This window comes from Branchiostoma floridae, unplaced genomic scaffold (assembly GCF_000003815.2).
Source record: "Branchiostoma floridae strain S238N-H82 unplaced genomic scaffold, Bfl_VNyyK Sc7u5tJ_1495, whole genome shotgun sequence".
In the NCBI taxonomy this organism is placed as follows: domain Eukaryota; kingdom Metazoa; phylum Chordata; class Leptocardii; order Amphioxiformes; family Branchiostomatidae; genus Branchiostoma; species Branchiostoma floridae.
The window spans coordinates 469,832-487,135 of NW_023365730.1; the positions used below are offsets into that span (position 1 = coordinate 469,832).

At 41.7% G+C, this 17,304-nt stretch overlaps 2 protein-coding genes across 2 annotated transcripts in view; both read right to left on the reverse strand.

The window, feature by feature from the left end:
- Positions 1 to 17,304, reverse strand: part of LOC118407879 — a 313,255-nt gene that overhangs the window by 13,442 nt on the left and 282,509 nt on the right. The gene's annotated exons all lie outside the window — the stretch shown is intronic.
- The window catches only part of LOC118407874, a 341,762-nt gene that overhangs the window by 11,431 nt on the left and 313,027 nt on the right, over positions 1 to 17,304 (reverse strand). Inside the window, exons 26-33 of the mRNA XM_035808438.1 lie at positions 9,079 to 9,212; positions 6,132 to 6,324; positions 4,766 to 5,020; positions 3,545 to 3,590; positions 2,772 to 2,908; positions 2,064 to 2,305; positions 1,378 to 1,501; positions 832 to 942 (exon numbers count right to left, since the gene is read on the reverse strand). Of these exons, the coding sequence (XP_035664331.1) occupies positions 832 to 942; positions 1,378 to 1,501; positions 2,064 to 2,305; positions 2,772 to 2,908; positions 3,545 to 3,590; positions 4,766 to 5,020; positions 6,132 to 6,324; positions 9,079 to 9,212 (1,242 nt within the window). The remainder of the gene's footprint in view (positions 1 to 831; positions 943 to 1,377; positions 1,502 to 2,063; positions 2,306 to 2,771; positions 2,909 to 3,544; positions 3,591 to 4,765; positions 5,021 to 6,131; positions 6,325 to 9,078; positions 9,213 to 17,304) is intronic.

Genomic DNA, 17,304 nt, shown 5'->3' on the forward strand with positions numbered 1-17,304 from the left:
AAACTCCCTTTCCCGGCACAAGAGAACATAGTCAACGTTGAAAGTCGCGGACCAAGAAGTGCATACTAGTAGCCTACGAAGACTAGAAGACAACAAGAGACCAGCCGGCATTCTATGACATACAAAAGGCACTCGCGACTTCAACCTATCATACACACGAACAAACACTAATAAAAATTGTCTTGTTTCAATATGAATAAATATATGGTGCTATTACAGAATAAGAAATGCGAGCAAGAAGCTGCCGAATAAATGGGGAGGGGGGCAAAATCCAGAAGGGGGGGGGGGGGAAGGGCGTCAGATCTCTCGACGCCACTTTCCATGACAAAAGGGATGCACTGGGTGAGGCAGACCGGGGAAATATAATTAGGTGGTAATTGACCGCTAATGTATGCATATTCCGCCAACACACAATGCAACACACGGCTCATGTCCTGTTGTGTAAGGTTGTTTCAAGGGAATCTGTAAGGGTATTTCAAGCCCTTTACACGTCCTGCACACAGAAATGGTTCGTTTCCGCGAGATTCTAGGACATGTAAAGGACTGTACACTTCTCGTTTGCAGGCATGAAACCTCCGGATTTTGAAGGCCATGTTTAATTTCAAGGACTGTGTAAGTCAGTTTCCATCCTGGAAATGAGGCTTTTCAGGCAGTGATGCAGTTACATGACTCCACTACATCAGCAAGTAGGAGAAGTAAGCACACCTGCATAACTTACATGGCTTGTTCCAATCAATGTCATCATCTAAGTATTATAATAATCTATAGTGATAATTTATGATAAAATTGGATAAAAATATTTATTATTAAAAATAAAAAGTCTGGTCTTACATCTTTGTATATTCCCCACATGACCTTCTTGCACTTCTTCTGTGACATCTTCTGCTTCCAGTCGCAGTAGGTCTTGGTTGCAGTTGCGTTCATCCGCCTTCCAGTAGCCTTCTGTTTAATTAGAAAAATTTAAAAAAAAAAGTTAATTATCGTAGAAGTTAAGCATTGTACTAAAAAATGGTTGATTTATCTACCTTATTGACAATTGCAAAGAACTCAAATTTTATGATTCAATGGGTAAAATGTAAAGATCATAGATAAAGAAAACTCCTGAAAGATGATGTGTTCCAGGTTTACGGAAAAGGCTGGGCTGTCTACCTGGGCTGTCTACCTAGGCTGGCTATCACGTCAGGCTACTTGGACCTACGAAAGCCCATTGGGACAAAAGCTGTTTTAGCAGTAGGGGTTGTTTGTGCTCAATGAAGAAGCTATGCTTTGCTGTAGATGTAAGACTATTGTGAGGAACATGAATGTATAAACTGTTAATATGACCTCAGCAATGATAATATTATTACTTTTATTCAGATAATAACACATAATTGTTACCGAGGGATCCATGACACTCTTCAGTATAAACTTCTGGGTGTAGAACTCGTCGAGCTGAGCGGAAAAGTCCACAGTGTGACGGTCCTCATCGTAGCCATACGTCTTCTGATCCATACACATCAGTCTGGGAAAACATCAAACATTACTTAAGACATGAATGAATGAATTTTTATTGCTCAACAATCGCACAGGGTACAATGTATGGCAATTAATAACAACTAATAGCTATACAGACAATAGTGCTAAGAGCTACATACAAAGCAACAACAAAAGATTATCGATAACAGTACAGTTACATGTATGTATTTGTATGGTTAATCTGGTCTCGCATTTGGAATACATTATAAAGAAACTGGCCTACGTAGACAGATATATGAGTTGAACATGAGAGCAATACATGGAAAATATCGCATGTGACGGCTGGGGTGCAACTTCAAGAACTGCTAAACTGAAGATGCCAAACAGTTTAAGCCTTTTGGCCAAACGGTTTGCATGTTGCATTTGTGATCTGCCGGCCCGGGTTCGGTCCTGGGTGTCAGCATGTTGTTTCTTTCTGTTTCTACTCCCTTGTACTGTAGCTCCCAGTCACAGCACAGCAGGGAAACTTGGGAAGAAGATGGCAGTTCAGCTTCGGGCAACTCTCATATACCTCTGATACCAAATAACAAACAAACAAACAAACAAACCTGTTGCTCCCAGTCTCAGCACAGCAGGGATACTCTGGCAGAAGATGGCGGTTCATCTTCGGGCAGCTTTCGCACACTTCGTCAGCGCTGTTCTGTCTCAGCGAATCGAAGCACTCGGCACGGTCGGTGCTCTCGTAGGAGCAGCACTCCCCGAGTTGTGCCACGCGACGCTTGGCGACCTCTGCGCTGACGGTGAAGTTGGACGGGACGCGGGGCGTTGGGTTGTCAGTCATGTAAGACACCTGGAAATCAACCATTTCATAGGTTAAATTGGGTAACTTCAAATCTTAAGGTTCGTATATGGACAGACAAATAAGTCATTCCTTCATTTCCTTAAAGTTTGTTCATTCCTTCAATTCCTTCCTCGCTTCCTTCCTTCATTCCTTCACTCATTCATTCCATTCTTGATTCCTTCAATAATTCCTTCATTTCCTTCCTTTCTTCATGCATTCATTCCTGTACTCAATCATACCTTTGTTCGTTTCTTTATTAATTCTTTCCTTTGTGTATTTCTTTGTTCATTTATTCCTCTTCCTTCTTTTATTCCTACCTTCCTCCTGTACTTCAATCTTTCATCCTTCCTTCCTTCCTTCATTCATTCATTTACATTTATTCCTGCCTTTACCCTTGCCAGAGTGATAGCGCTTCATTTATTCCTTCTTTCATTTATTCATTCCTCCATTCACTCACATCCTTCCCTGCCTTTACCTTTTTGCAGATCTCCTCCACACGAATAGTATCCTCCCCACGAGGGACAAAGAAGTAGACAGAGTCAATGTCCTTGCCGGAGTGATAGCGCTTCACAGTCTTGTTGGCCGGGGACATTTCCATCATTGGTTTTCCTCCTAGAAAACATTCATTTGTTAACACAACCTTGGGCTATTCTTTTGGGTTTTCCTCCTAGAAAACATTCATTTGTCACACCTATTCTTTTGGGTTTTCCTCCTATAGAAAACATTCATTTGTTAACACAACCTATTCTTTGTATCATCTAGTACATAGTTATTACATAATGTCACACCGGAAGTTGGGACCAGAGGTTGGGAGCAGGCTAGTACATATTTCACCTAATAAAGCCCTAAAATTGCTTCTCTTAGTTCTCAAAATCAATTATCATTCGATGCCAGAATTTTGGAGTGGCCAGAGCGATAGCGCTTTACTGTCTTGTTGGCTGGGGACATGTTTACCATTGGTTTTACTCCTATATAGTATATTACTATTAGAGAACAATCATTCATTTGTTAATATGACTTCAAAATCTGTTCTTTGTATAATCTAAATACAATGTAGTTACATACAATATGTCATGCAACCATTTGTTAATAATATGATAAGTTAAACCGAGGATTGATGTGTTCAAAAATTTTGTCTTGTTTTTCCCTCTTTGCCATTGAATACTGTAGGAAAATCATCAATTTCAAACCTGAGTTTTGTGAGGAAACCCACCCCTATAACAGACACATTGCGATCAGACTACTCACCCTTGAATGATGACATCATCTTCTGGATATAAGGGCAGCTCATCAGCTATAAAACAAAAACATTGCAATGTTTTTTTTCTTTCATAAGACCATGTTGATTTAATTATAAGGTTCTTGACATCCTTTTGGAATCCAAAAATCTGATGCGAACGTGCAAATAAAAAAACGTTTGACCTAAAAAGTTGCCTTCATTATGAAATCTAAATAGTCAGAGGGTTGTACAAATGACAACACACAGAATATGGTATACCGAACAATTATGATTTTTCATTTTTGTTCTAACTTTTACATCTTCTTTGACCTTCTAATGTTCTATGACATAAAAACAAAAATACACAATGTAGCAAGCTGGTATCGTAGGGCAGGGAGGAAAACTTGTGAATGTGACTGCATTCACTCCAGAAAACTGCAAGCTAGAGTGTACCATTAGGCATAAGCCTGGTCCTTGGTCTTTGTTTTATGCTGTACCAGTCATGCCACACAGAGCTAAGGAAGCTCACAAAGAACACATCCTCCTACACAGGGACATCCAGCAGCCAAGCTGCCTGTCTGGATGTCCCTGCATAGGAGGATGAAAGAACAGGGCAGAGTGCACGGTTGAAGAAAGAGTGATTGCAGTGTTCAGCTTAAAACACGTGTATGTCACCTCATCACAAGGGGCGGTATTACGCGACACAAGGCGCCAGTTCCTGGCCTATGCACGCACATGTGCAGGGACACCCAACAGCCAAACCGCCTGTCAGGATGCATGCCCTGCTCTTTCAACCGTCACTCTTAGTTCAGTGACCATTGGAGCAACAGAACTAAACGACCTAAAACTTACCCAACGAATGGCAACGTTAACAAAGTCGTTCATCTTACTGTAACAGAGTTGCAGAAGCTGAGTAGAACTAAGAGGACTAAAACTCATCCTGTGAGTGAGTTGTAGTCAGTAACACTGGTATTGAATACAACTCATACCACTGCAGAAATCTGTATCTGTATCTGTATCTATATAGCTGGTATAACCGCCCTTCGGCGTAACACACCAGCTTCTGTATCTGTATCTATATAGCCGGTATAACCGCCCTTCGGCGTAACACACCAAGCTTTGCAGGCACGCGGCGCGGCAGCAGCTGGTTATATATAATACACAGAATGACTTGTCACACCTAACTGTTGCACATCTATCCACAAGTGTTCTTTAAAAAGAAAGAAGAACTAAAGTTGACTACCACTCACCCAGCGAACGGCAACGTTAGCAAAGTCGTTCATCTTGTTGTTGTAGAAGCTGAGCTCAGCGGAGAAGTCGCGGGAGTCGGCAGCGGGGGAATACGGGCGCCACTCCTGAGCAAAGCAGGACATGCGGTCCGCATCGTTGCTACGGCAACAGCGATGTTCAGGCACGTCAGCCTTGATGTAGGTGACTGCCTCCTGGACATACTTGTGGAGATAGGTGCCGTTGGTCTTGTTCACTAGGGTGTCCATCCACTGGTCCTGTAGCAGACAAAGTGCAGGTACATGTATGTCAAAGGTGTCATACCATGAAATTTCTTGCATTTTCATTCAATTGGTAAAGGACACATGCTTAGGAATGATGACTAGTAGATAATCCTCTCTGCCATTGTGTACATCATACAGTACATCTCACTCGGCTAATTCAGCCTCATCTTCCAGATTTCTTCTAAACATGCACACAACAACACTGAGTTCAAGTGAAACTGCAACAGCTGCAGCTTTTAAGTCTTGTACTTGCAGCTATACAAAACTGACTTTAGCAGTCTACCAGTTTAATGCAAAGCAAAACAATTCTGGAACAAACTCTTACCGAGCGCAGTCAATAGCAAGACAGTGAAAGAGTTTGAGACATGATCTGGGCAGGAATGGGGACTGCAGCGAGACCAGTGTCAGTACCGATTCACAAACTGATACTGATACAGCTGCAGCTAGGACAGCCTCATTACCCAGAAGTAGGGTACCTACTGGCTTTGGTTCAAGGTTAAGATTCGAGGTAAAGGTAAAGATGATCATTACTGCCTTTGAGTACATCACAGTCAGCATGTCAAGCCATGTTTTCTCCCAGATTCCTTCTTAAACACGCAATAACGCTTAATTCAAATGAACAGTTGCTGCTGTCAAAAACAGGTTAGGCTAAGCATCTACCAGATATGCAGAGGAACAAAATTCTAACAAGTAATCCTTACCACCTTCGGGTACATCTCACAGAGCTCGTTCAACCTCTTCTGGCGGATTCCTTCTAAACACATGACTCATTTAAAATGTGACGCGTTTAAAATGAAACTGTTAACAGTAACTATTGCAGCTTGTACTTGCTGTACAAAACTTGCCAAGCAGTCTACCTGAGTGACATGCAGCTGTACAACACTGACCAGTCAAAATTTAAGCAAAAAAATTCTAACGAATGATCCTTACCACCTTCGGGTATATCTCACAGAGCTCAATTCAGCCTCCCTCTAAACATACTTGCTAGATGTGTAAAATGAGCTATATTTGCTGTACATGTACTTGCCCCTGTTAAAAACTGTCATGGCAGTCTACCATGGGCCAAATAAGCAATTTTTGATAAAGCATGACACAAAAGACTTACCACTTTCGGGTACATCTCACAGAGCTTGTTCACCCTCTTCTGGCGGATATCCTCCAGACATGCGGCAGCTTCCTGCCCGTCCTTGCGGCAGCAGCGCTCCTGATGGACAGACAGCATGCTGAACCTCTGCAGGGGGTCCAGACGGAGAAGGGTGGGCTCCTCAGATTCCTCCAGGGAGTACAGACTGTCACGCCTGGAAATAAACAACACTTACTAACAAGAGTTCGTAGACCTCAGGCCTGCATGAAATGTATTGGGTTTCTGTAGACCTATTGTGTATTTTTGCCTTTTTGTCTGTGGTACGTGGTTGGAAAAATGAGCTTTTTACCGTGTTGGTTGTGCACCATGCAAAAGTCTGACTCTGAAATTCCATTTTCTGAATTTGTAAGTTTGGACATGGATGAACATTACTTATTTTGGATTTCTTAAGTATGTAACCAACCACAGTACTTTGAAGTTGTTGAGACGCTACCTTTTTTGTCTCAGATGGCCCATGCACATGTAGTTACTCTGTCACATGATATACTAATATCTTCCTATTTCAATGTACTGACCTAATGCAGCTGCTAAGTCTCCTTGGTTTGTGTTCTTCCAATGATATTCATTAAAGATTTATTTCTGGGGTGTTATTCACTTGACATCGGAATGTTACTCGCATAATTTGACCAATGATACTTTTATCTGTAGTTCCATAGACATTAGACAATATGAATAGTGGTAGCCCCCATGCAGCAGCAACAGTTAGTCCCCAGGGTGGTATGATATTTTCATTCAATCCATCCAACCCAAACCTAAATCTCCTGTAGTATCTAAGCCAAATTTAACAGCACAATTTACTATGAAAAATGTCCTTGTCAATCCCATTTATAGATGGCAAGCTGCTGGCAATGGAAGCTTTGAAAAGTTCAGAAGCTGTTGTAGTCAGAGCAAACACCCAGCAAACATCCCCGCAAACCAATGAGCAGTTGCTTAGAAGGGGAATTTCATCATATATTTGCCGCGACAAAATGCAACAAACCATACTGAATTCAAAACAGAACAAAGCTAAGCCTCCACCACTTAACCCTGCCTGTACCATAGATTAAGCAGGCCCAAAAACCAAGCGAATATGACTAGCCCAAAACAACAAATTACCTGTATACAGTATGGAAATGGCATTACCAAAGAAACAAAAAGAAACACAGGACAAATCATACACATACCTTTCTCTTATGCCCACACTCTATACAGTTCTCCTCCACATTAGAAAATTGCATCTTCTTCTGTTTAAGTTCAAGTTCAACCATGATTGCCAACAGGGTAAAGGAACTTGTACCGGAACTTAAAACTCAGTACTATACAGCTCTAGAAACACCACAAAGAGTAATAAGCAAACTCCAATTATACCTGACCAACAGATATATAATCTGGCACACTCCCATCATCTGGCAAACTGTCAGTGCCACTAAGTAACCTGATACATTGAAGGTGGCCCAGGCCAGATGATGGTTCTACACCCAACCATAATCTGTTTTTAAAACCAAGCAGATATTGGGAGGATGCCCCAACCACACTAAAACAGGGTCAACCTATACAGTATCAAGTTCAAGCACTAGGAGGCCCAAAATCAAACCTGACCACCAGGACACCACAAACAACTCACGTACCAAATGGCAACACAATGGCACCTTGCGTTCCGGAGATACAGCGCACGCCCCGTGCCCGCACAAAAGGTAACCTAAAATGTCAAGTTCAAGCACCAAGGGCGCCAAAATCAAAATTGAGCATTATTCAGCCACCGCCGACACATGTGCCAAATATCATTGCGCCAGCACCAGCCGTTCAGAAGATATAACTCCGGAAACACCCCTCCCGGACACAAAATTCGACCTGCCGGGTCAAGTTCAAACGCGACAAGGCCCAAAGTCAATCCTAGGCAACAGGCAACAACCCCCCACCCATGCACCAAAAATCGTCGCAATTGCGCGTATCGTTCCGGACACACAGCGCCAAAAGTGCCCCAAAAACACCAAAAATGCCACCTTTAATGTCAAGGTCAAGCGCCAGGAGGCCCCAAATCACACCTGAGTGTCAGGCTACCACCCCCAACCCATGTACCAAAAATCGTCGTGCTCGCACCATCCGTTCACGAGATACAGCGCCCTACATCCCCGGCTACCGAAAAGTTTCCACCAGCATCAAAACCATACCTGCATACATGCAGGTAATAACATAAAAGGCAACAAGAGGTTCACTAGTTAGTAGTTTAAGGTACTCTAAACCCTTAGACTGCCAAAGTTTCAGCACTATAATATGCTATAAGTGCCAGGGTTAGCCGCTGACTTCCAAAAAGAAATCCATGAACAAGGCTGAAGTCCCTAACGGCTGGGCTTTGTGCGCTGGGCTTTGTGCGCTGTATACGCGTGCGCAAAGCTGCTACTTCAGGGGAATACGCTATCCCGGATATATCCAGGTGCAGCACACAGGGCATGTATAGGTGTGCCGGATATATCCGGGTTTGGCAGTTTAAGGGTTAAGGTAGTAGAGACTGTCATGCCTGGAAAACAACAACACTCTTACTATAACATAGACTCGCCCATAGAATACAGGCTGTCACATCTGAAAAGCAACAACACTACTTACTCAAACTCAAAGGCAACGAGAGATTCATGTGGAGAAAGGTAGTCCCATAGCCTTTTTAAGGACATAGATAGTCTCCAAGCAGATCCTACGGTGCCATAAGATAGTGTCAAAGCTGGCTAAGGAGCATAGCCGGCCAATGGCAGTCAAATTGACACCTTGGCCAGCTTTGATACTATCCCTAAGGCACCTTAGGGTCTGCTTGGAGACTATCTAATAGTATGTCCTTAAAAAGCCTATGGGACTACCTGGGGTGTGTTAGAAGAAAAGTTAGCAATCCATTCATTTGAACTTTATTTATTAGTCATACAATGCACTGTAGATGTACCTGACTTTCTGGCAGTAGCTGCCTGCAGTTTGCTCGTTGAATGCTGGGGGGCGCTGTGACATCATGTTCATCTGAACGAAGTGCAAGAAACCCTGAACAAAGGTGATGTTCTTGGTGTAGTCCTTGCTGTGAATCTGATGGGATAATAAGAATAAAATCAAATGATGTCAGTAATCGTACATATTAGTTTTGTAAGCTGTTACAGCAAATGTAAATAAAATTTTAGCAGTTGCAGCAAATAGGAACTAAATATATATTATTACCTGTTACTGTAAACAGTAAAGTATTGTTTTTGGCAACATCTTGGGGTCTCAGACATGTAATATTGAATTTCATTTTCAAATGCAGCAAAATTATGTAGCAAAACAATGTAGCAGAATAATGCAAAATAAAACATGATTAGGTAACTTTGTTGAGAGAATGCGGGATGCTTCCCTCACAGTAACTAGTGTTGTGTGCAAGTAGTTGACCCAGCCATTTGTCAAGCTACTTGCACACAACACTTATTAAGTTGCTAAAATGGCTCACCTGTGAGTCGAAGCCGTAGCGAGACTGGTCCATGCAGGAGAGACGCTCCTCCCCTGACAGCTCGCAGCATGGCATCATGATGCTGTTCACAAACTCCAGGGAGAAGTGGCACGTCTGGTCAATGTTCGTCAGCCTCATGGCCTCGAAGCAGGACACCTACAAGTTGATTACAAAACAGATAATTCTATGATTTTGATTTACTTCTTTATGATCTGTAAATCATGTTCAGTTTTGATCATATGCAGCATTGTGATTTGATGTAGCTTCAATAAATTTTTTGTTTAGCTATGATTACAAATTGTAATACTATGTATATTACGTTTCATATAGATTTTGTAATTTACATGTTTTTTTTGTTAAAAGCTGCATAGGCTTCTGTTCCCCCCTGCATGCATGTTTTCTTTTCATTCTGTATCACTTTGTTTTGAATTTTTGAATATGTGCTGAAATAAATCAAAATGGATCAAAGGAAGTTTGTGGCAAAAAAGAAGTTGTGGTGTCTTGTGTGGCGGAGCTGAAGAAAATGTAGCGTAGATAGGACTAAATCAGGACATAAACAGCATGCAGGCTATGACCTAAACTGACCTGTTCCTCTCCGGTTGCCGAGCAACACTTCTGCAGATCAGACACGCGCTGCTTACCCAGCAGCTCCTTGTTAGGCTTCCAGCTGGGGAGGGACTTCTTAGCCCAGCCTCCCTGCTTCATGGACTTCTTGCCCCACTTGCCACCCCACTTCTTGCCATGCATCTGAAAATAATTAAGGAGTTAGAAAGAACTTAAAGGCATGTCGATGAAGGTTAGACATTTGGGTGTAATTATCATGCCAAATTGCAGTTATTCAATAAGTAGCTGAATATGATTTTGGAAACGGTCAGACGTTTCAGGTCAAATCCACACCTTTCTTCAGTGACACAGAGGAGATCTTGTTGTAATGAACAGCAGGTGAATCGATAAATAAACACACACACACACGCGTGGGCACACACAAACACTCACACACACACAAAGACACTTACATACACACACACACACACATGTACACACACACAAACACACACACACACTGACACACGCACACACACAAAGACTCTCACACACACAAATACTGACACACGCACACACACAAAGACTCTCACACACATACACAAATACTGACACACACACACACACACACACACACACACACACACACTGAAACACACACACGCACTAGGACACAGCCCTAATTGTTTCCCAGCACCCACCATGTGGCTGTCTTCCTTGCTCTCTTCCAGAACACACACACACACACACACACACACATGCACGCACACACTAACACACACCAGTAACACACACACAAACACACACACACACACAAACACACACACATACATGTACACGCACACTATACTGTAGTATGCAGCCCTAACTGTCTCCCAGTACCTACCATGTAGCTGTCTTCCTTGCTGTCTTCCTCCTCCACCTTCAGATGGACATCCAGAGCAGCACAGGCGATGGCAATACCTTCTGCATCAGTCCCTCGCGGGGCCAGGAAGACCGGAGACTCGAGCGGACTTTTCGGGCCGTGGCCGTACACGTCCCAAACGGTGTCCAGCTCCTTACCGTGCTGACCATGGTGGAAACCTGGCTTGCCATGTTTACTGTGGGGTTTGCCGTGATGACCACCACGATGACCACGACGATGACCATGATGACTTCCACCGCCATGTTCACGACGATGACCATATCCTGTTTGGAAAAAAAGCACGGCTTTTATTCTTAAAGTTGTCAGACCAAACTAATATCCAGGCAAATGTACTAGTGACATAAGAGATTATTAAGATAGTATCAAAGCTGGCTAAGGAGTACAGCTGGCCAAAGGGAGTCATCTGAGCCACTGGGTAGCCACGCACACTCCTATATATATACAGACGGCTTCACTCCTTTGCCATCTCTGTGCTTTCTACACGGGACAGTTTCTACCCTGTCCAATTGTTAGCGGTAGGATTTGCTATTTATATGTAAATGATTAGAATGACCATGATGACAGTCTCATATCCAGCTTTAAAAAAACACAGCTTTTAAAGTTGTCAGGCCAAACAAGTATTCCCCACCTAAATACCAGGGATTACTGTAACAGTAAATGAGTGTCACAATTGACAATTCTCAAAGCGCTTTCTAACCAGCAAACTTTGTAATTTATGGCTGCTCCCAGAGTTCTTAGATTGAAAAAAATCGACTGTATTACTTGTAATAAAAGATGCACTGTTTTGACATTTCACGTTTGAAGTTGGTACTTCAGGTCAAAGCCAAAGTCTGGGTGCCCACTTAATTCAGGTTTTCTCTCAAGAAAAATCGCGACAAGCCAGGAAGTTAGCGATTACGCCACGAGGTATCGCCTTGAACATCAATAATTTATTCACTTGTCTTTCGTTTCACTGCATGAGGGCGCGGACTCCGGCAAAAAGGAGGTGTACTTTTTTTTACTATCTCAGCTCACTTCAAAGGGTTTGCCATGAATCCCAAATCGGGGAGCAGTTTATTACAAGAAATGTGGTAAGCTGAGGTGAGGTATAGTGGCAAACAGGGCTCTAGCCAGCATCCGTTTTTACGTCAATTGACAGAAATTTGCTGCATGTGACGGAAACTTTTTTAAACCAATCTGTCAACCTTGACGGACAAAAATTCTGGGTAGAAGCTACAGGCGGCTTGGGGACGCTGTCCATGGTCGGAAAGCCACACACTGTTTGTTTTGCTATTGTTATGATTGTTGACTTAGTGTGTCGGCACCTCTTTTGCATACGATAATCTGATTTAAAACCCGTTTTTGAAGGTCTCAGTTCCGTCTTTCTAACATAATTTTTGCGGTTTTCGCGACAATGGGAATTGGCTGACGGAAAAAAATTTCGAGCTGGCTAGAGCCCTGGTGGCAAATGGCTGTTGATAGTCACATCTTACCGTGTTCCTCTGAAGAAGAAGACTCCTCTGAAGAAGAAGAAGACTCCTCGGAAGAAGAAGACTCCTCGGAAGAGGAAGACTCCTCGGAAGAAGAAGACTCCTCAGAAGACATCTCAGATGACTCCTCAGAAGAAGAAGATGAGGAAGAAGATGAGGAAGAAGACGAAGATTCCTCGGAAGACTCCTCACTGCTGTCTTCATCCTTTGGGACAACAAATATAAGATCAAGCTAGTCTTAGAAATGAGAAAAACCTAACTATCATTAATAACTACTGATACAATAGTTTAACAAAGTAAAATTGAAATGCATGATGACACTTATTTTCAAATGTCAACCTTTATTTTTGTGGATAATGGTTACAATTTATCTATGGATTTGAATTTTATAAAACGAGCTACATTAGGAAACATGACTATCTTACCTGCCCGAGAACAGCCGACAGCCAGTCACTGTAGACCATCTTCTTCTCATGATAATTTCTGTGAGCTAAAAAAAACAAAAACATCATTTGAGTGTTCTAGCCAACCTGAAATTTTTTCCATCCCCTCAGGATTTTGAATGGAAACTCTCCAAATAAGGCCATGGAAGATGAATATCACTTTATCATGGTTATATGCTCAGGATATGATGATAAATGCACAAAGCTCTTTACCTTTCTCACTGCTTGTTCAAAGAATTCAGTACATTCCGCCCTATAAATAGATTTAATAAAATTCTAGGAGACAACCCTTGATGTGTACAAATATTTAAAACCTTAGAAGCAGTGATGCAAACAATGTGTTAAACCCAACATGTACATAATACACCTGTTTGTTACTACATTTGAGGCCACCTGTTGACCGTATGACTTGTATATTGTATTGTGTAGACGTAAGAGACCTTATATTGTACTTTTGTCGTGTCAATAAAGATTACTCACAAGGAGCAGGCTTCAGTCCCTCGACACACTTAAGACGTTCTTCTCCGTCCTTCTCACAGCACTCAACAGCCTCCTCGGACACCACGTCATCCTAAACAAGAAAACAACAAAACTAGAATTCAGTATCTCCAGTCATTCCTAGTTCAGGATGAAATTAAAGGATGCTTGTGTTGGTAGAAAGTGTAAAATTCAGGCTTTGTGATTGTCCAACCTTCAGAATATCTAGCCTGATTTAATCGTGCTTCTTATTGGCCCATCCTACATTGCGGGGAGGGGCCAATCAGCAGAGTTTGCGGTAAACAGAATATTCTTAGACTACAGAATATCTAAAAGTATGTATTATACTCAGGAAACACAAACACAGACACACACACACACAGACACACACGGACACACACAGACACGCACACAGACACAGACACGCACACACACACACACAGACAAACACACACACACAGACACACACACAGATCGACAGACACAAACACGCAAACGCACACGCACACACCTACACACACTCACAGAATTATCAAAGAGAAAGAAGACATTTACACCAACACAACATGATTGCGTCTCACCTGCAGAATCTGACAGTAGGAGTTGATGTGTTCTGTGCGTTTCTCCATGTAACACTCGTTCTGTTCTTCCACAGTCTCAGCACTGCAGCAGGCCTTCAGTTCCTTCCCAATGTCACAAGTGCTCTTCTATTGTTTGTAAAGGAAAAAAAATACTTAAATCTATGTCATACCTGACACGATAATGTTCAATATGAGTGTTCCGGACTGGGTGAAAAAAAGCCGTATCACACGCAGTGTTTTATCACATAGGCTTCCATATCTAAGGACTGTTTGTGTTAGACCAAGTTTAATTTTTGAATTATTATCCAGAGTAAGTCCTTCACACCAATAAAGGTAGTAAATCCATCTTCAGTCCTTCCAGAGTAAGTCCATTTTCAAAACATTGGTGGAAATAAAATGAGTAAAAAATAGTCTTAGTCTTTATCCAGTGGCTTACAACCTGGACAGATGAAACTGTTAAATGCATGTAACACATTTATTCTATAGGTGAAAGTATGTCTCCACTTACATCAATTGGGCCCCAGATGTAGGTAATGAGGTTCTTCATGTATTCCCCTGCATACGCACTCTTGCCACCATAGCTGCCAGAGCTAGAGGAAGACTTATAGCTCTTGTAGGAGTTGATCTTCTTACAGTAGCAAGCTCCCTGGTCCTTGATGTCGGCATGTTGGCATCCCTTGATCTCGGGGTTGCTTAGGACATGCAGGGTCGTCTCGGTCTGTGGTAGGAAACATGTGCCAACTTAGGAACACAATGTACATTATAGTTTATACATTACACATATATATGCTTCCATGCGGCATTGTCAAGCAGGTTCACCCGTTATAGGAAAAAAAAACTGCCATACAATACATGTACCTTGTACTGAGTAATGAGATCGGTATGGTCGCTCTGGATGTCCTGTGGCAAGGTTGCCATCCCTGACCTGGTCCATACACAACTTATGAACTTGTCTCCCAACGTTTGAACTTCTTCTACATGTAGCTGCTACTGTTTAACTTAGTAAACAGTTATAGAAACAAAATCCCTGCCATACCTTGTACTGAGCGATGAGGTCAGTATGGTTGCTCTGGCTGTTTTTGGCGACGCTGCCGTTCCTGGCCTGGTCCATACACTCGCTCTTCTCAACACCAGACTTCAGACAGCAGGGGTTGGCTACGCCACCCTTAGCCTTCACAGAGATCTCATCAAGGACGCACACCTAGGGATGAAAATAACAAGGACAATTAAAGATTCTGAAGCAATATTTGCAGGCAAATCTAAAACCTTATAATGATTTTGTAGTGGTATCTCTATCTATCTACAACTGTAGTTGTTTAAGCTTATTTTATCTTAAGCTTATAAAATTCTAGATAGTCCCTCCTGACTCACTTACCCATTCAAGCTTGAATTTAATGCAACATTTGACATCAAACACAGAACACTGTACACATTAGGGGTGGGTACCTCTACAGAAAATTTAGGTATATGGTCCAGGTCCAGAGGATCTGATGTCCTGGTTCAGACCTGAACTTGGACCTAATTGTTTGTGGAATGTCTACCAACTCTTGGATCAATTAGCCTCAAAACACGTAAATGCCTGCCACCGTAGTGCCAGTTTAACCAATTGCTAATCAGTCCAAAATCCGATCAATCACTTTTGTCAAACAAGAAAAAACTGTTTTGTTTTTGAAAACTTTCAATACCCATCCATGCATGTAAGTCTGTTCGGCTCACCTCATTGGCATGCTGGCTGCGGAGTTCATCAAAGCACGCCTCACGGTTGTCATGGTTACAGCAGGCCTGCAGCTGGTCCCTCCTCTGGAACCACAGCTTCCGCATCTTCATCGTCTTCCCTCCCATCTTCTTCTTCATCATCATCATCTTCATCTTACCCATCAGTTTGGTCCTCATTTCCTCCGGAGCCTTCTTAATCATCTTCTTTAGCTTCCACATCCTCCAACCAGGCCTCTGGAAAAAGACAAAGACAACACAAAAATAGATGATGTATGATCTGACATTCCTGTATACGCACCCAAAATTGGAGCTGTACACCTAATGGTTGGCTGTTGATGCACTGCCGGTGAGTGCACCTAGATTTTTTTGTATTTAAATATTTAAGGTACTATTTTACATCTGTGTCAACAATATTCTTGGAATCTATGTATCAGATAAAGCAATAAACTTTAAGCTTAATGTGATCTGTCTAATGTATAAACTTTACATAATTATCTAAGAGTTTGAAGTTAGCTATAGAATTCTGTACACATGTAGTGCAAAGAAAATTCTTTTCTCTGTACCTAAAATTTTCGGTTTGGTGCTGATGCACCAGTCTAGTCCTATAATTGTATTCCCAAAACTGAGTTTTGAGCCCTGCTGTATTACTCCGAGTATGTACTCTAAAAGACTCTAGGCCCAAAAAATGATTTGTGTTCATCAAAAGCGTGTTTGAAGGTGAATGAAAATTTCCCTTTTATCACCCCACCTAATATAAAAAGGATCTAAGATGAAAGCTTGTGACTGTATTACTAGTAATACATAATATAATTATCATGTTGGAAAGTTTTGTAATACCAGCAATGGTCAGGCATAATTATACATTTCTCTGTTTGGTCAGGCCTTTACCGGCTCAAAATAAAAATTACATTGGTTTCATTTCCATAATGCTATTAGAAACAAACTTTTCTGTCTTGATACACTTAAGTTTTGAGGCTTACCCCATGATGGGATTCTTCGGATGACTCTTCAGAAGAAGAAGAAGAAGAAGATGAGGAAGAGGAAGAGGAAGAGGAAGACTCTTCAGAACTCTCTTCAGATGAGCTGCAGTGTGATAAAAGTTGTCATAGGTTAGACATGTTTAGTAAATATGCCAGTTCCCATAATTCCATCAGGTGCCTCAATGCCACAACTTAAGAAATTTGAAAGTATGAATTGAAAGTAATTTGGACCTGCATATGTACCTAAAAAAGTTTAACCATTGTATATTATTTAAGTTAAACATGTAGCTAGATGTTCATTCTAGTGATAAATTGTCATCTTTGTACAGGGATTAACATTTGAATCTCAAAACAATTTCCTTGCAAGTTTTCTTAATAATAATAATCTTTATTGCAAATTCATGCCCGAGGGCTAATTGCATACAGGGTAAGGTAGAAGTGGTATACATAAACATACTTAACAAAGAAGGGAAATGATAATCATAGATAAATAAAAAGGGAATAACGTCTAAACTAAATCAATTTCTACTTAAGCTAATTGATGGGTTTGACTTCTTAAATCAA